Below are 17440 nucleotides of genomic sequence, written 5' to 3'. Positions count from 1 at the left end.
AAGTATATTTGTGCACTTGTCACGAAGCTAGCGACCAAAGCGACTTCAAGTTGCTTTAAAAAAGCAGGTCAATTTGTCAGGGGGCGGCAGATCGTAGAGGCAGAATTGTGGCCCTTCATCGACTGTGGCAGAGTATTAAAAGAAGGAAAAGATTTGGGCGCTGCTGTCTCTGGATCGATCAGATCACTCAGAGACGCTGTCAGGTTGGTGAGTTGTGAATGCCAGTGCTCGCTTCTCCTCCTTGTCGCTTGTTCAGCTCGATGAATTTTCCCTCTCTGCGTACGTCAGCGTAAATCTGGGCTCTGACCACTTGACACGCCAAGTTCAGAAGCAAGAGTTGCTGCCTGAACCATGTTTAAAACGCCGCCAGTTTGTCTCACACTTCGACCTGAAGAGTCTCTCTATCAAAGCCCAAGTGGAGTGTCCTCTTTAACTACAGCAGTTTCCTTGTCTGAAGTCATGTGATGATTTAAACCATATAATTAGACACACGGGAATAGAAACCATCCTCTCACTGAGAAACCTTTCATCACTTAAAGAGAAGCTTCTTCCTCCCAGAGTTAAAAGCTCAACACCTCCCATATTGTAGAAGATTTTCGGAGCCGAGTTTGAAACTGACCAAGTAACCGGCAGCCTCCAGTTCAGTGCATCAAGCAGTGTTTATTGTTCCCGCTGCACACTTGCATGCACAAGCGCTCCCTCAACCTGCCCTGCTGCTTCCAGGGATTTTTGTGAGCCTGTAATGGTTTATTTTCTGCGCTCTTACGTCCTGTGGTGAACTCAGCACATTCATGTCTGGCCTTGCTGAGCCGGCAGGCTAAACACACACACACACCCCCACCCCGCTCCCTCCACCTGCAAAGTCAATGACTCGATCCTGAAAACTAGGAATGAAAATGAATACATGAAATTGAAGGTAATGACTGCACTACTTTCTCTATGTCCAACATACAGAACCAGAAATGGAGCGTTGTTCTTGGACGTCTGAGGCTGTTTTCGCTCGATTTGAGCCCCCACTTTCTTTCTTGAAAGTCTCCGAACAGCAGACGCCAAAGTTCTTTAGATTGTTTTCAGGGGAATTGTGGTTGATTCAAATGCTTTCTTCTCTCAGACAAAACGGACAAGAAAAAACAGAGCCTCAGCTCAAGGCCAATTTCATCTGAAACCCAGCGATGGTCATAATTGCTGATCCATGCAGACAGGAGCGTCTGGAATGTTCAAACAAGGATGATTTCAAGCAAGCACCATTCTACACAGTAAATCGAAAATAAAACTTGTTAGACTATTGAAATAATATAGTAGTTGTAGCGTGTTTTCAGATTCAGTTCAACAGCTTTTTTTTTTTTTTAATTCCCAAATTGCAGGAAACAGAGCTTTATCGGAGCTGGTCATCGCACGAAGCCTCGGCCAAACACTTGAGGCTGCTGGAACAGGAAGGCGTTTTAAGAAGCGCTGCCCATCTTTGCTTCCAAGCATGTATCCGCACTGTAAACACCCTGACACTACAAACGCCCATTACAAGAGGAGCAGATGTGTTCAACACGCTGGGAGCCATGTTTTCAAATCCCCCTGTCACGGCCAAACAGACGCTGGCAGTACGGAACACATGCGGCGTATGAAGCGGAGCGTAGGAAGAGATAACATCGGCAGGCTGTGGAGGACATTATATGGTTTCGCTTGGCACTTTTTCAACCTGGAGAATGTCAGAAAAACTACAGAGGAACAGGGTACAGTGAGGCTCGGGGGCCACTTAGGGCCACTTGCTTGTATCAATTTGCCTTTTGTGGTGTGAGTGTGAAAAACGAGTGTTTTAAACTTTAAACTTTATCTGAGTGATGGATAGATAAAGTGTCATGACACGGTATTTCAAAGTTGATGAAGCAGTGTCCTAATTTTCAGGGGCCACTAGCTGGCGCCCTTGGTTTAAATCTTTTTTTGAGGTTTCATTGAATTAGTTGTTCAAATCCATATACAGCAGACAGCGCCATCTGGTGGCCTCTGAAAATCAGGACGCTGTTTCATGAAACCTCATCTATCCATCACGACCATATCTTATATTTGTTTTCTGATACTTTTGTGATTTTTTCATTTGCAATATCAATTTCAGTTTATTGGAAAGGGATTCACTTCCCTCAGGTCCCAGCTGTTTCACGAAATGTTTTTTTTTTTTATTTGCCAGAGAAATGTAAAATATGTTTTTTAATCCCATTAAATAATAATAGCGGACTTTTTAGACTAAGGTTGCATTTAAATTTTATCAGAAACATTTTTCACTAATCTCTTTGCATACATATTTCAGTCTTCCAAAAATTCTGTGATTCATATTTTATGACTTTCTTGCAGTACATACATACAATAAAAGAAAATTTGTTTATTAAAATTATTTTTTTCCATTTTCCTCCATTTCAGGTGCTTAATTTAAAAAATATTAATGCCTAATTTTCCAATGAATAATACACAACTTGCCATGCATCATAGCAATGGGCTGATAAAGCTTCATGAAGCGCTAGCCTCATTTACAGAGTTTGAAGGCTCAGATTTAAAAATGAGAGGTTTCACGTTGCTGAAAGGTCAAAGTTCAGCATGTAGCGCCATCTATGGAGGACAAAGCTGGCGAAGGAAGCGTCATCTTGGAAGCCTTTGCCAGACAGAAAGGCTCCTGTGCTTGAAAGTGTACGTGCAAAGATTCAAGTCCCTGAAATCTGAGGTGCCTGCGAAAAGAACAACATTATCTGTGAAAACTCATCTGGTTTTGTCATTTCGGACCCTTTGCGTTGCTGCATACCGGAGCAAATCCAAGCCAAGTCTGCTCTTGAGCATGCCAGAAAATTTATGAATCACGGAGGTACGAAATTGGCTGGCCACTTTGAATATTTTTATAAATATATCATCTTACTTGGAACCCCCATGCAGGGCGTCTTGGCTAGAACCAAACAGCGTAACCACAGAGGCTTGAGGTTTTGAAGGGTAACAGCGGTATATTATCACGATTGTGCCTGAGGGTTTGCGTGCATGTCGGCTCACGTTCCAGCTCCAAAATCATTAAGCCGGCAGCCAGGTGAGAACCTCAAAGCTCCAACTTCAGATCAAGACTCTGACTTTAGATGATCTTTGAAATGGGCTGAAACATGCAAAAGTTGGCCTCGGATCAAACCGTCTTTTCTAGCAGTCAAAAATAGGACAAAAATCTTCTGATAAAAAAAAAAAAATCTGTCTTATAAATCATTCCGCTGCACTGGCCGATAGCTGGCGTCAGCGTTCTTGCTCCGCGGAGTAAAGCAGCCCTGCTTGTTATCACAAGTGTCATTGTGTTTTCTCTAACTGCAGGGGTTTGTTCCGGGGAGGAGGTGAATGATCAGCCAGTGGCCAGCCACCAGATGGATGGGTCTAGCTGTTGATTTAGCCAACCATGAGTCAACATTTCTCAGGGCAGGGAGCGGGCCGGAAAAGGCGGGGGGAAAGAGGGCTGGTGGTGTTGAACGATTACAAGGGGATTACGCTTCAGGGTGGAGGAGAGGAAGTAGATTCCAAAGTGATTTGGTCGCAGAATTCCAAGATTCATGAAGAGGCTGATGTGTGCGGAGAAATGTGGAGAAGACAACAAAAAAAGCTATTGTTCAAACTTCAGATTCTGTGAAACTGCATGAGGGGCATCAGTTCTACCATGTTTTTTATCGATAGAAATGAGCACAAATTATTTTTTTTCAAAATATTGAAGACGTTTTTTTGTCCTCAAATATGAAGTGAAACCACATGAGTGTTTTATGAATTTTATTGGTTAGTGTCAAGCAGACTTTTACATCCAAGTGTGATGCAGACGTCACATGGATGCACGCATTTTAGGCTTTCAATTGAATCACGTCTTTCCTCCCCTGACATTTCCAGATGCTGTAGGCAACGATTCACCGGACTGTCACACTTATAAATAAGAACATGACTGGGGTCAAGGTTAAGCCTTGGGGCACATGACACATGACAGTGAATGCCTCTCCAACATCTTTATCATAAACCCGACCATTTTTCTTATGTCATGAAATGCCACGGGACGGGAAACTTGAGTCAATTGACACCGGCGTGGCATTGGATGCACAAGTCCACTGGAGAATGTGCTGGAAAAACATCTGGGAACGTACATCTCAGGTCACTTAAGGCAAATGAAGACCTAAAAAATAAGTAGTGTCTTGACTGTGGTGCAACTTTCTACTGTTCTGTTGCATTAGTGGTGCAACTCTACCACACAGAGACATCAGATACCAACTTCTTAGTCGACATCTTTCCTCGTCAGTCATCTGACTTGCCTTCTCCTGCTGTTGAAATATCCCGTCAACTAACTTTGCTGCCGGACTTCCAACCGATTCATCCTCCGGAGAAGCACCAGCAGCTGCGTCTCACCATATCATTATCTCAATTACACACCTCAGGCTCATAAGGGGAATATGTTTGAACGTCCTTCTGTGGAATCGGCACCCATTCCCTTTTATATATATATATATATATATATATATATATATATATATATATATATATATATATATAGTTTCCAGTGAGGAATTTTGTTGTTGTGCCCACGAGTCGCCCTCAGGCAACCACACACACATATACGTGTGTGTGTGTATATATATATATATATAAGCAAATGTGGTTGTGTGAGAGCGTCTTGTGGCCACAACAACAAAATTCCTCACTGTAAACAATAATCCTAATCCTCCTCCTCTTCTGCTCAATGTTCCTCCTCAGACTAATTCCAGACCTTGTAAATACCAGTGACGGCACTTATTTTCAGTTCATGTCTGTGAGAAAATTCTGGCTCCCCACTTCTCTAGCGTTCCCAAGGGGTTAGCTGAAAGCTACCATCATATATATATATATATATATATATATATATATATATATATATATATATATATATATATATATATATATATATATATATATATGGTCATAAGGACTTGCAGATGTATTTATTTTTTTTAGTGCATTAAGATTTCTTGTTTCTCATGTAGATGTCCTTATTGAACCCTCTTTGAAGTGTCTTCTCTTTCTGCAAGAAAAGCAGAATGAGGTATCTGTTTGTGTCATTAGCTCAGCGTTGTCATGAGACCCTAATGGACCGAAGGCAGAACCAAAGCACGCTTACATGCCTCAGGACGCAAACAGAAGGAGAGTTATTGAAGTATAACGCAGCAAACAGCGTTTTTCACAGACAACTGAGGTCAGATGATGATGAACGAAGACACAGTTACACAGGGAGTCACACGCTTGACGGTAAGAACGGAGGAGCATAGCTTTAGGTCTAAAGGCATTTTCTGACAATATGGTGCATCAGCAGACCCGGGATTTTCAGTCAGGTGGAAGGGTTGTCTTGGGTTTGCATCTTGGAGACCGATGTAAACTTGAAGAAGCTTAGCCCCATGATGTTCCAACTTCTTTGTAACACACTGGACTTACTTAACCAGGGGAACGCATTTTAGTTGGGGTCAGTGGGTGGACCAAACCTTTTATCTGACCACATCACGGAACGCACAACGTGACACACATGCAGAGACTTCGGAAGAAGCCGACATAGTGTCCGCTGGTCTCTTGTTTTGGGACTTGAGCCCCCACAGAATCGGAACCTATGTTAAGAACTGGGTTAGTTGTGTTTTTCCAAAACGCTGTTGGGAAACTTTGTTTTCCAACCGACCTTCCGGATACAACTAAACACCCCTATGACATCTGTGGTTACGCCAATGAGACTACACGTCCAACATTTAGAGATTGATCCTTGTGGGTAGCACCAAAGCAGACATGGCTGTTTACTTACTAACTCACTAACTTACTGACAGAGCAGGCCACAGTTGCTGTCAGAAAACGTTCCTCGACAGCCTCACAGAGACGTTTAGCAAAGCTGCTGTCTTAGGCGTGTAATTGTCCACCAGGATTGGTTAAGGGTCGGGGACTGATGGATGGCAGGAAGCAAGAGTTTGAGCAGCATATTCACTCAGACAAAGAATTCGAAGATCCATTCCAGAAGACAGGGGCCGTTAGGTTCCCCCTGCTGCGGTTGATTTTTTGAATTGAGGGCCAAAGCTGCTGATCGCCCGGTATTGAGATTTGGCCTTTGCTTGTCTGTGAGTACAGTGTTTGTGTTGAGACTAGTGTGGCCTTTTTTGTTTTCCTCCTTGATTGTTTTCCCCTTCAATTCCTTCACAGTGTTCTTCTCTGCTGGGCCCTGTTTAGACTCCACAACAGTGGCCTTTTTGGCTCCTCCAAATGTGCCATCTTTCGACTCCCCAGCCGATTCACAAGTGATGTCGTCTTTGGGTTCCCCAAAGGTTTCGTTTGTGATTTCTTCAAACGACTCCTCAGTCAATTCAGTGATGGCGTCCTCTTTGTAGTCTGCAAAAACATCATCAGTAATTTCGATAACACTGTACTGTGCTCCACAATCGGTGGGTTCCTGAGTAACGCCCTCGGCTTTCCCCACCGTGTTTTCAGCATCAAGGTTGGTGTTTATTCCCAGATCACTGATGATGGTGTTTGTTTCCTCTCCACAGTCTTCTATCATGTTCTTTGGTACCTGTTTTGTATCTTCTGTGTTGACCACTGTGCTACTTGTGTTGGTGTCCAACGCCGAATCCTGTAGGGTGTCCTTGGCCGTACCCTGGCTGAATGCCTCCGCGCTGCTCTGGATAAGGCAATCCGAGTCGCTCTCCTCATTTGCTCCCCTGATGTTTCTTCTAGTTTCCTGGTACATTTTCACACTCTCGAGCAGTGAAGCTCTTTCTCTCTCCCACTGGATCCTCTGAATGTCCAGTTCATTGGTGGCCTGGAACAAGGAAGCCCTCAGTCGGGCATTCTTCTCCAGCTCCACGGCCAATCTGCTCTGAATCTTTGCCAGTTTGATAACTTCCTTCTCCAGCGCTTTCTCAAACAGATGCTGTTTCATGAGGGCATCTACGTATTTTAACTCGCTGTCTTTCTGCTGCTTGTCCATTTGCAGCCTTAGATGTGTGAGATGAGCGATCAAATCCTCGTTCTCTTGGGCAAGGTGGTAGGATTTATGCTGCAGAGTTTTGAGGGCCACTGCGGCGGCGCACAGATCCGTACACGAGCCTTCAAGCTCGCCCTCAGATGTTGTGGAGTTCACCTCTGGTGGAATCGAGTTTTGCTGCTCCTCATCCCGAGGGGAGGAGTTCTCATCGGACGCATGGGAGCTCTGTGCTTTATCAGACGATTTCAGATGTTCAACAACTGAGGATGTTGAGGGGGTCTGCTCCCGTTCGCCATTGCTAGCGATCCGAGGCTTTGAGGCTGTCGCGGAGACCTCAGGTTGCACAGGGGTCTTGGTGGAAGTTTGTGGCTCAGGTTTTTTGGAACCTTGAGCCGTTGTCGCTGCTGAGCCACTCCGCGGTTCTTGTTGTGTGGTGGTCTTCACTGCTGGTCCCCGAGTAGCAGATTTGTAGTCTTTGAAGTACGCGAACATAGCTCTGGCACGGCCCAGCGCCCTGCTGTTCCACCTCTTCTTGCCAGGGTGGCTGGATTTGTCTTTGTTTCCTCTTAACATTTTCACAGGATTGGCCATCTATGATCATGTGTCGATGAGACAAAGTGACTGCCAGTTAGCAGACTGCACTCGCGCTCAACATGCTGTGCAGCAGTCAGACGTCACCTGACTGCCAACAGGGGTGACCAGGAAACACTCGGCCTAAAAACACATTTATATCTGAAAAAGTTTGCTAAGAAAGGATAAGATTGTGTCATTGTAACATCATCACCCGGCTTTATTGTTGAGTGAATTACACAACAGGGCCATATCAAAGGTGGCGACTTGAAAAACCTACTAAATAAGTGGTTAAATCCGAGCGGGTCAAATTAAACAGGGGTGTAAAGACTGTCTAGAACGGGTGGAGAGGAAGCAGTGACTGTCACAAGTGGCGACTTCCTTTGCTGAGGACAAAGCCGCAAAAAAAAGTAAAATAATGAGACACTTCTGACAGTCAACAGCCGGCACTTCCTCTCTCCACAAATCTCCCTGCTTCTTTATCTTTGCGTGTGTGTTCAGAGACAGAAAGCTGGCTCCAGTCTGCTCCGGGAACGAGGCCTTTATCAAACCATAATGACTGCTTTTGCTGTTTTTAGTCTCAGCCTTAAATTTGATACACAGTAAGTGTCAGTGGCTGTGGTCACTGACCCCATAATACTATCTGTTATTCTACACAAGGAATGTCTATAATCTTTGTTACAAGCTGTCTGAGATTCTAACTTTGTCTTTAAAACACCAAGGTAAATAGAAACCTGGGGTTTGTGGGACTCATATGAACTGTCAAATATAGTCTTGAAAATGCCCCACCGGGTCACCAAAATACAACATTTCAACGTAGCTACTTAAATATTTAGCAGTGTTTAAGTGAAGATTAAATTAGCAAACAAAACGCTGTCTGAATCTGAGAGATTCATTTTTCATTTTTGACCTGAGCTGACTGAAGCTGAGAGGTCAAGGCATGTTCCCAGGCCAGAAGGGAAATAGCTGCTCTTCACTTCAGTTACCATGCCAAGAAAATGACCACTGGTCTTGGTGATAAGAGAACTTCCAGCGTCTCTACTCTGAGTCATAAATGGATGACAGAACTCCTTATCCTATCTAGAAGGAAGCAACCAGCCTAAAGAAAACTAGCCTGTCCACGTATATCCTGCCAGTAACAAAACATTGTTCAGGACTGACCTGAGCCACTGGCTTGGATCTGTTTTAGTCATAAAACAGTAATAATTTAGGAAACAAAGTGTGCAAAAGTCGCGGGTTTCTTGTGCCACTTCCTCTGGGCACTCTGGTTTCCTCCCACAGTCCAAGCCATACAAAGGTTAAAGGGTCACTTAAATGTAAAATTTTAAATATAGCTGTGAAAAAAAGGCCACAGAAATTACCTGTATTGGGGAAATAATTCAGTCAATTCTAAATGTGAAAAATGTTAAAACACTCTCAGAAATAAAAGTCCAACTATAACATTTAACATCCCTTGATTTTTTTTCATGGTTATTCGCAGTGTTTCAGTAGTTTCACAGGGACCCAACAAGGGCCTCCCCTGGCCCATAAGTCTCACTTGGAATTGGTCTCAATCTGACTCCGTAATTCTTTTCTAAATAACACCTTTTTACACCAGTCAACTCCGGCGTAGTGCAAAATAAAAGGTATTTTAATAACTAGGTATGAACATATTCAGTTAGATGGGTTTGTCTTAAAATGCTGATTCAGCGCTCGGGATTTCTTTCCCGGCTTGTGCCACCAAGTGTTGCCCATTTTATTCAGGAAGCCGAAAACACAGTGCCACATTGTTCATGCTTATTTTGGGGTCTATACTTACTATCTTTTACAGTTCGCAGCTGAAGACAGCCTGTTGTTATCTGTGATGTGTAAACAGATGGTGATATTTTTTCAAGCCTTGCTAGGAGTGGTGCAGCTCGCAGAAGTGGAAATAATGATTCATTCATGTTCGGAACATGAGACCTGTAATGCTTTTCATTGACGGTCTTCTTCTGTCCAAGTCAACTTTGGTTACACAGGAGTTCCTTCTCACATGTGTTCGTGGAATGGATCCGTGCAGGAGCACAAAGCTCCATTTATGAAACATGAAGAGGAGGACAGCTGTTGTATTTGTAATTTCATGCAGATGTTCTCTGGCAGTGGAGATTTGTTGGAGTGGAAAGTTCATTTTCAATTCTCAAATGGACTTATGTAACACCGTTAAATTCCATTTATGTAACTTTCTTGATCAGGAATGCACCCGTACCGGGAGTGGGTCCAAATAGGTGCATGTCGGACGACTCAACTGTCAGTTAGGAAGTGCTGATGCCTCGCAACACAACCTGTTTTCCAGTTCGATTTAGGTCAGGACGTGACATTTCCTGTGCTGAACTTTCTTCCGTCCTTCACTCAGATTTTCCGACAGTCCCAAAAAGATTTATAGGGGACTTAATATTGTACGGTAGGCGTGATGATCTGTCCCGGGTCTCTGCTGCCCCTTGCCACAATAGCTTTCTAATGCAGCCTCAAACAATGACCACTAAGCTTGCACGGTCATAAAACCATGAGCCACATGAATATTCTAGATCATAAATATTAATGTGTATCCACTTATCATCATATTTAAGAACACAATTGGAAACTTTTTTGTACTTCAAGACAAAAATGTTGATTTGGTTTGTGACTTGGAGTAGAGAGCTTCAACCCAAACTGGTTTAGGAATCATATTTCCTTAAAAAATATGCGTTATTCTCCTGAAAAATTATAGATTTACAAAACCAACAGGTCCAAATTAACCATAATGTTTTTTGGTATTTATTTTCCTAGCATTACATATGTTTAAAAAAAATTGCACTGCAAAAATTGAACAATCATCATGAATTTATGTTGCAGAAAATACACAATGATTATTCAGTGGTATTAAGTTCGAGACCACCAAGCCAGAGGCCAGTGTGTGCTGAGATGAAGTCCCAGACTGGGGCAAGACCAAGACCAAAACTCAGACCAAACAGAACAAATAAACTACTTCCATTTCAGTACTTGATTTATTTTTCAAAAAAATGACGACCGTTTCTTTTTCAGTAAGTAATAAATGTGTGTCTCTGTAGATCTATGCATAAAGTTTGGTCTCAGTCAAGGTCTTGGTCTCACTCCCGTCATTGGCCTCAATTCGGTCCCTTGTCTTGGTCCTGGACTTGGTCTCCCTACACTCTGGTCTTGGTCTCGACTACAACGCTAGTTTTCAGAAAGTGAACTGCGTGATACCTGTAGACCACTCGGACGAACAACAAGGTATGTTGGACTTCCATTTAACTGCCATAAACAGAGAAAAGAGGCTGGAATGTAGGGAGTAAGCTCATCTGGAGAAGGTGTTGAGTATGGAGGGTTGAGATGCTTCCCTCCTCCTCCTCCCACATCCACATTCACATTTCATCACGTTGTTCCTGAGCCTGACAAGGATCAGATTGAGGAGCGCAGGAGGTTTGACACCAGTGTCCTTCCTCTTCAGAGGGATCCTGCGGATCTGACAACCATTTCCTGCTTGGAGCTTCCCGCCTAACGGCAAACAGAACCCGTCGCATGGGTGTGCCGGACGAGCGCTATCACACCCTGTTTCTTGACACGTTTCCAAAGCTTCACTGGTCAACAATGCGTCCTTAGTGTTCATTATCCAAACATCACTCTGAAAAGACCTCTCTATCCTCAAGTTTCACACTCAATATTAGTTAAATCCTATGAAAACAGAGCTGAAGTGACACGAGCAAGTGGACAAAGGCACGATCGTGCAGACTGGAACTGACTGACACGCTGCTCACGGCATACTAGTTTGATTAAGTCGCATTCCACCAGCGCTGTGTCACACCATCTCTGTGCGAAGAAACCAGAGTGGTTGAACACTTACAATAAAGGCACGAGTGACTATCATTTGCTGTGAAGTTCTCTTCTAGTCTCAGACATCAGGAGGCCTTTCTTGTTTGCACTGGTGATGAACTGGTATTTTCTAAATGATAGAAACAGACTAAGTCAGAGAGCTGGGATGATGACAGATGTAGCTTTAGAAGTCAGCAGAGTTTTATCTTTCTCCAACGTCACACACCTTAAATTGTAGATCTTTAAGCCACTCGCATCTCTACAGGTAGTCGTTTCGTTTTCGTAAAATCCATAATAGAAGATATGTGTTTTCCTTGGAAACAGTTCATACCCTTAGACCCTTAGAGCTGCATTTTTAAAGCATTGCTGTGGTCATCTGTCAGGTTGCGGAGGCACTGTTTCCATTGGGACCTCCTCTCTATGTTCCTCAGCAATGTGTTCCAAGGCACTGTGAGGAATCAGTGAGCCAGTCTAAAGGACCCTCATTGCGGCCCAAACAGCCGTTCCTTCGGTCACTAGCTAAAGGTGGTGATGCTAGAAATGGATGGGCAACTCAAAAGCTGAGATTACTGCCTGAGCTCACTAAGACAGGAAGATCCAGATTCTTCTTGAGCAGAGACCCTTATCTGCTTACTGGTCATGCTCCAACCATCTTCTGGTTTTAGATGGAAGATATTTGATCTTCAACTTCACAATAAAAAAAAAACAGACTATGGCCTTCATATTAAGAGCAATGGGAACTTTAAATACAATCTTCAATGACATTATTTGGGAAAATATGGATCTGATCCCTCACAAAAGAGTCAACTTTGGAAAGTGTTTGATGGGAGATCACAATGAGATTGCGCAGACAACCGGTGTTGGAGAACGTGTGGAATGTTTTGGGACTGACCCAATATACAGACATTGTGGGGAAGGGCTGAAAACCAGGTGGATGAGACTAGTGATAGGCTGGTGAGGCTTCATGAAACAGTGTCCTCATTTTCAGGTCTCAATAGGTGGCGCTCTTAGTTTAAAAAAATGTGAAGTGTCATTGAAATGTTTCTTGGATTTTAAAGGGCACTGTTTCATGAAGCCTCATGAGCCCATCACTACATAACACTATGGCAAATGACATTCCACTGGACCCATGTGCAACATGTCATTTTGTTTACTGAGGACCAAAGGAGCTTCCTTTGTTCACCAGGTGTGCCAGAAAATAGAAAGTGATATGCCTCGAGTCAGAACCTCTCAGAGTGGTGGACCCATCTTTGTCTTGCCCGCTGACACCTCTGCTTGCTGAGAGATGGAGGCGCAGCTTTGTTATCAACTTAATGCCATTCTGAAAACATACACCGGCTGAGCTCCAGAAATTCGCTGTGGTCATTCAAGCGTATATTCAGTAGGATCACATGATGGAACCAGGTTTTGGGGACCAAAGTATGGCGATGAGATTATTACGTGTTGAGAGGCGGGCGAGGTTATAGAAGTCTGGAATCATTTAGAATAAATATCAGTTACAACTGGATTATCGTGGCGCACACAGATTTATCGCTGCATCTATTAAAGAGAATTCGATTTCAGGTTGATTTCAAGGGTTATTTGTAGCAGAAAAAAAGTTGGCTTTTGGGGCGTTTTGGCTGTTGTGACCAGCTTTTATTGTATGCAGGAGCAGCGTGAAGGGGATCTAAGTTACGATTCCAAACAAGCCCAGCACGGCGAGGCGCCGGGCTTCCCATCTGTCCCATAAAGAGCCTACTGCTGGCAGATGCCTCCGGTGAGCTTTTATGACTGGAGAATGACAGACATGTGTTTTCATGCTCTGGAAAGAAGGTGTGGAGAATACCTGGACCCAGACCATCCATCTGCCCGGACTGCTTCGAGTCTGAGGTCAGTGGAGTGGTGTTGACCAGGTCTTCTCCTCCCATCTGCTGCGTTCATCATCATCATCATCACACTTATTATATAATATCTGTTGGAGGTGGGCGTGAGGTCATGGCAACTGCTGTTGGGATGTGATACGAAGGCATGTTTTGGATTATCCAAAGCAACTCACCGAGGGAGTCTCCCATTATTTCTACATTTTTTTTCTTCCCGTGGCCTTGTGAAAAACACCGGTTCGCTCACTCTGGGAGTCTCCCATGATTTCATTCCATTCTTCACAGCTTTGCTCTGATTTCTTGCTTTGTCTCTCACTGCAAACCCTTTTCTCCCTTTGAGCTTTTCAACCCAACAATGCCCACCGCCGACAGAAGCCCAAAGAGGGCGAGGCCTCACGTGCCACTTGGTAAACGCTTTGTATTCTTGGTGCCCCACATGGCGCTTGGCGAGCGAGTGCCATCTTGTTTAATTCTCCCCCCTCATTATCGTTGCTGCGACCTGCACACAGACCCTCCCCGTCATTATCTCGGCCTCCACAACTGCATGTGATGATAGGATTATACATCCACCGTCGGAGCCTTGCTCCACGTTTGTTTGATCTAATCCAGGGAATCTTTGCAAGACGTCCTCTAATTGAACCGCCGTTTAATTTCTATCTAATCCTCTCCATCTTTTATGCACCTACGCAGATGACTCATTTCTCACCTGCATTTTAAGTTTTACCTCTTATTCAGTTTTTTAGTAGAAGAAATGTTCAGGCCCGAAGCCCCTCTGGCCCTGACTGGAAAGAAATGAATTTTAATAAATACACCTAAATTCAAAAGTCCTAAGCCTAAAAAACACTATCATTTTGTTGTTATTTTTTGTTTTATTTGTCATATTCAAGAAAATTCAGAAATGTGATGATGCACATTGTGGTCTTGAACATAATCCAAAGCATCAAATACTACAGAATGTAAATACAAAACTACTTTAAACTAACTTTTTCAAAGACGGGGAGTAAATGCTGCCCCATGACAACATTTATACACCGCTTCTGAGATCATTGTGGAACTATGAATCTGACCACACAAACTGTATTCATTTACATTATATTGATGTTCAATTTACAAGGGAAGTTGTCTGTTCTCCCTGGGTTAGTGTGGGTTTCCTCTTGGCACTCAGGTTTCCTCCCATAGTCCATAAACAAAGAGAGGTGAATGGTGAATCTCTATGAGTGTGTGTGACTGCTTATCTATATGTGCCCTGTGATCGGCTGTCCATGGTGTCCTCCCACCTCTAGAGTCAGCTAGGGTCATGCTCCGCCCCCACCACACAACTATAATAGGAAATTAGTAAAGGAGAATGACATGACAATGAAATCTTTCATAACATGTTGTAGTTATTTTCTGTCTTTTGATGTGTAGGGAAATATGTGTTCTCTATTATCATTATTATTATTATTACTTTAGCAGAAACAAGTTATATTTTTGTGTTTTTTTGTTCTTTTTGTTCTAAAGTTCTAAGCCTAAAAACTCATGTTGATGTTATTTGTTGTTTTATTTGACATGTTCAAGAAATTGGGATTCAAGTCTTTCGGCAAATAATTACACCGAAAGAGAACCAACTTTTCAAGTAGCCCCTCACATCAGGTAAAAGTAAGTGCCCATCTCTGATCTATCTTTTGAGGTGGTATGTGAGAGGTTGATAAGATAAGAGGATTATGGTCCAATATATTTGTGACACTGGATCTGGTCAAGCACCAGCAACTTCTAAAGACACAGTGTCTGCCAAAGCTTTCAGTCAAACCTGCGTACATGCTTGCTACAGGCACATGTGAGCGTCTGCCAACGATGAGCACATCCAGGTTGAAATGTGATCACAGAGCAGCTTGGTGAAACATGGCACGACTGGAACTGAATAGAGGAACTTTTCTCATATTTTTTATCGACTTATTGGGTGCAATAACTTTGGGGGGAAAAAACTGTGATCGTTGAGAAACCAATAAGTAGCTCATCGAGGGAACACTTCTGCGATCAAACAGGCCAGTACATGAAACCTAGGTTATTGAGACCAGGATGTTCTTCGGAGTCCCAGCAGGGAGTCCCGCTACATGCCCCATTGTTGACCCCTCCAAAAATGTATTGAACTTTTTATCTGGGCTTTAATCTGCTGTGTTGTCACGAAGAGCCGGAGAAGGATAATGAAAACTCTCACCACGTCGTCCCCAAACGCATGGCTTCAATAAAAGTGATTCAAGACAATGACAGTGCCGGTCATAAACACACACAGCTGAGCCTTCCGAGACTGAAAAGAACTCTTAAATATGATTTTTGAGACAAAGTGTGGAGCTTGTTCGTGGCCAAATCTGATTCACCACAATGAAAACATCACAATCATCAGGGCTGTGTGGTTTGTCGCTGACTATTAGTAGATGTGTTTAACGCACGTGTGTGAGCATGTCAGCTCCTCCAGCCCGACAGTTCAGTCAGGATGATATTTGAGCAGTGTTTGGTGCAAGCTATGATGTTGCATTATGGCTGTTTATGTTGCAGGGCTCAAAACAGGACTTCATATTTAACAACACACTGTAACACTTACTTTAACAAAGTTGCAGTAAAGCATTCAACATGTCCTGAACTTTCCTCTGAACCTCTGAATAGCAAGAAAAGTTGCAAGGAAAAACACTGTGACTCAGTTTTCCCAAGAACTCCTCCTTAGGAGAGCTTTGGGGATAAAAAGTACTTCCCCAACAAATATCTGTGGAGAAGTCATTATTGACAAAGTCTTGCATCCAAGCAACAAGTAGCTCCTTTTACACATTGGAGACTATTAAAGAAAAAATATTTCTTGAGCTGCTTGCACGGCTCCTTCTCCTACCACTGAATACTGAACTGAACTACTGAAGCACTGCTGCTGATACAACTACTTCTGCTTCAACTTATACCAGTTACTACTAATACTACTAATGTTACTGCTTTTATTTCTACTACTACTGCTAATACTATACTATTACTGCTGCTGCTTCTACTGCCATCACTACTACTGACACTGCTTCTATTACTGCTACTTCTATTATTGATACTCATGCTACCATTGGTACTGTTACTAGTTCTTCTTTTTTAACATCTTATTTGTCATTTTATTCAACAACTTCTGTTAACAAATGGGTAACATCTTTGTAGGAGAATCTGCTATTAATTTAGAGCTGAGCCACCCTCTTTTTTTGTGACAAACAAAACAAACAAACAAAAATACTAAGTTAATAGACATTTTAAATATTGTTCTTTTTTAGTGTGTTTTTATTTTGGCATGTTTCCCCTGTAAATATTCTACAAACGCTACATTTAGTTTAGATCTAGCGTGGGTTTACTTGCTCCTATTATTTTTACAAAGGGTTTTTGGGCATCCATGTTAGTCTTTTATGAAGGTTGAGCCAAGAAACTATCTGCTCTAACTGTTCACAACTGTTCGAACATCTCGGCGTCTCGACAAACCTTTTAACTCTTGATCAGATTTAAAAAGTAGTTCCCATCCCAGTCACTGGTTGAGCGCATTCATGGTGTCACACCTTTGCCTGCAATAAAACTATATGTGGTCTATGAAGTTATTTCAGACTATCTGGAACAGAAGAGCAAAAACCCGCGTAAAAGTACAGGAGGCAAGGATTTCATTCTTTCTTTCATATTAAAATTGGTTTACTCTGTGTACTCTCCTCCACTGAAATGTTAGTGTACGTGGAGTTGCCTGTTCATATCATGTCTTTCCATATGATCCTCCTGACAACTCCATGTTGGTTTATCTGGAAATGTTAGATAAAGAGAACAGTTTTTTCTTTATTTCCACGGCTACAATTCAGACATCAATTGCAACTCCGCAGTCTCAAGGTCGGTCGCCCAAAAATGCATGAACTATTTTGCATCTACATTAAAAATCGCATGTGTTTCAGGTGATCTGCATGTCAAGTCATGGATGTCACATGCCTCGATCAACACTATGTTTCCATGCAGAATGGAAAACAGCATAAACTGCCTCCAGTTTCCTTAGCTGCAGAGATGAAAGCCCCCCACCAAAGCCAGAGACAGCACCACACCGCCACAGCCTCGCTCCCGCCCCTCTTCCCACGGCTTGCCCATTTTTGGCAGTTCCTATTTTTTCCATGTGAATAGAGGGATAGAATGACAGCTTTTTCCTGCCTCTCGCAGACTGGAGCTGGGAGGGAGAGAACTC

At 43.0% G+C, this 17440-nt stretch overlaps 1 protein-coding gene across 1 annotated transcript; it reads right to left on the bottom strand.

Annotated features, from left to right (window-relative positions):
- Nucleotides 1-6233: 6233 nt before the first annotated feature.
- LOC128768450 (uncharacterized) lies at nt 6234-7655 on the bottom strand. Its single transcript, XM_053881340.1, has 2 exons — nt 6467-7655; nt 6234-6378 (listed from the first exon to the last, which is right to left on the bottom strand). Exons 1-2 carry the CDS (start codon nt 7562-7564, stop codon nt 6349-6351), a joined length of 1128 nt encoding a protein of 375 aa, XP_053737315.1. The 5' UTR covers nt 7565-7655; the 3' UTR covers nt 6234-6348.
- Between the last annotated feature and the right edge of the window lie 9785 nt (nt 7656-17440).

This window comes from Synchiropus splendidus, chromosome 12 (genome assembly GCF_027744825.2).
Source record: "Synchiropus splendidus isolate RoL2022-P1 chromosome 12, RoL_Sspl_1.0, whole genome shotgun sequence".
Lineage (NCBI taxonomy): Eukaryota > Metazoa > Chordata > Actinopteri > Syngnathiformes > Callionymidae > Synchiropus > Synchiropus splendidus.
This window is presented reverse-complemented; position numbering and strand designations above follow the sequence as displayed.

Coding starts and splice junctions, on each gene's coding strand:
- LOC128768450 (XM_053881340.1), bottom strand. CDS start 7,564: ATGGCCAATCCTGTGAAAATGTTAAGAGGAAACAAAGACAAATCCAGC. Junction 6,379..6,466: donor ACCTTGATGCTGAAAACACG/GTGGGGAAAGCC, acceptor ATGTTTTTGCAG/ACTACAAAGAGGACGCCATC.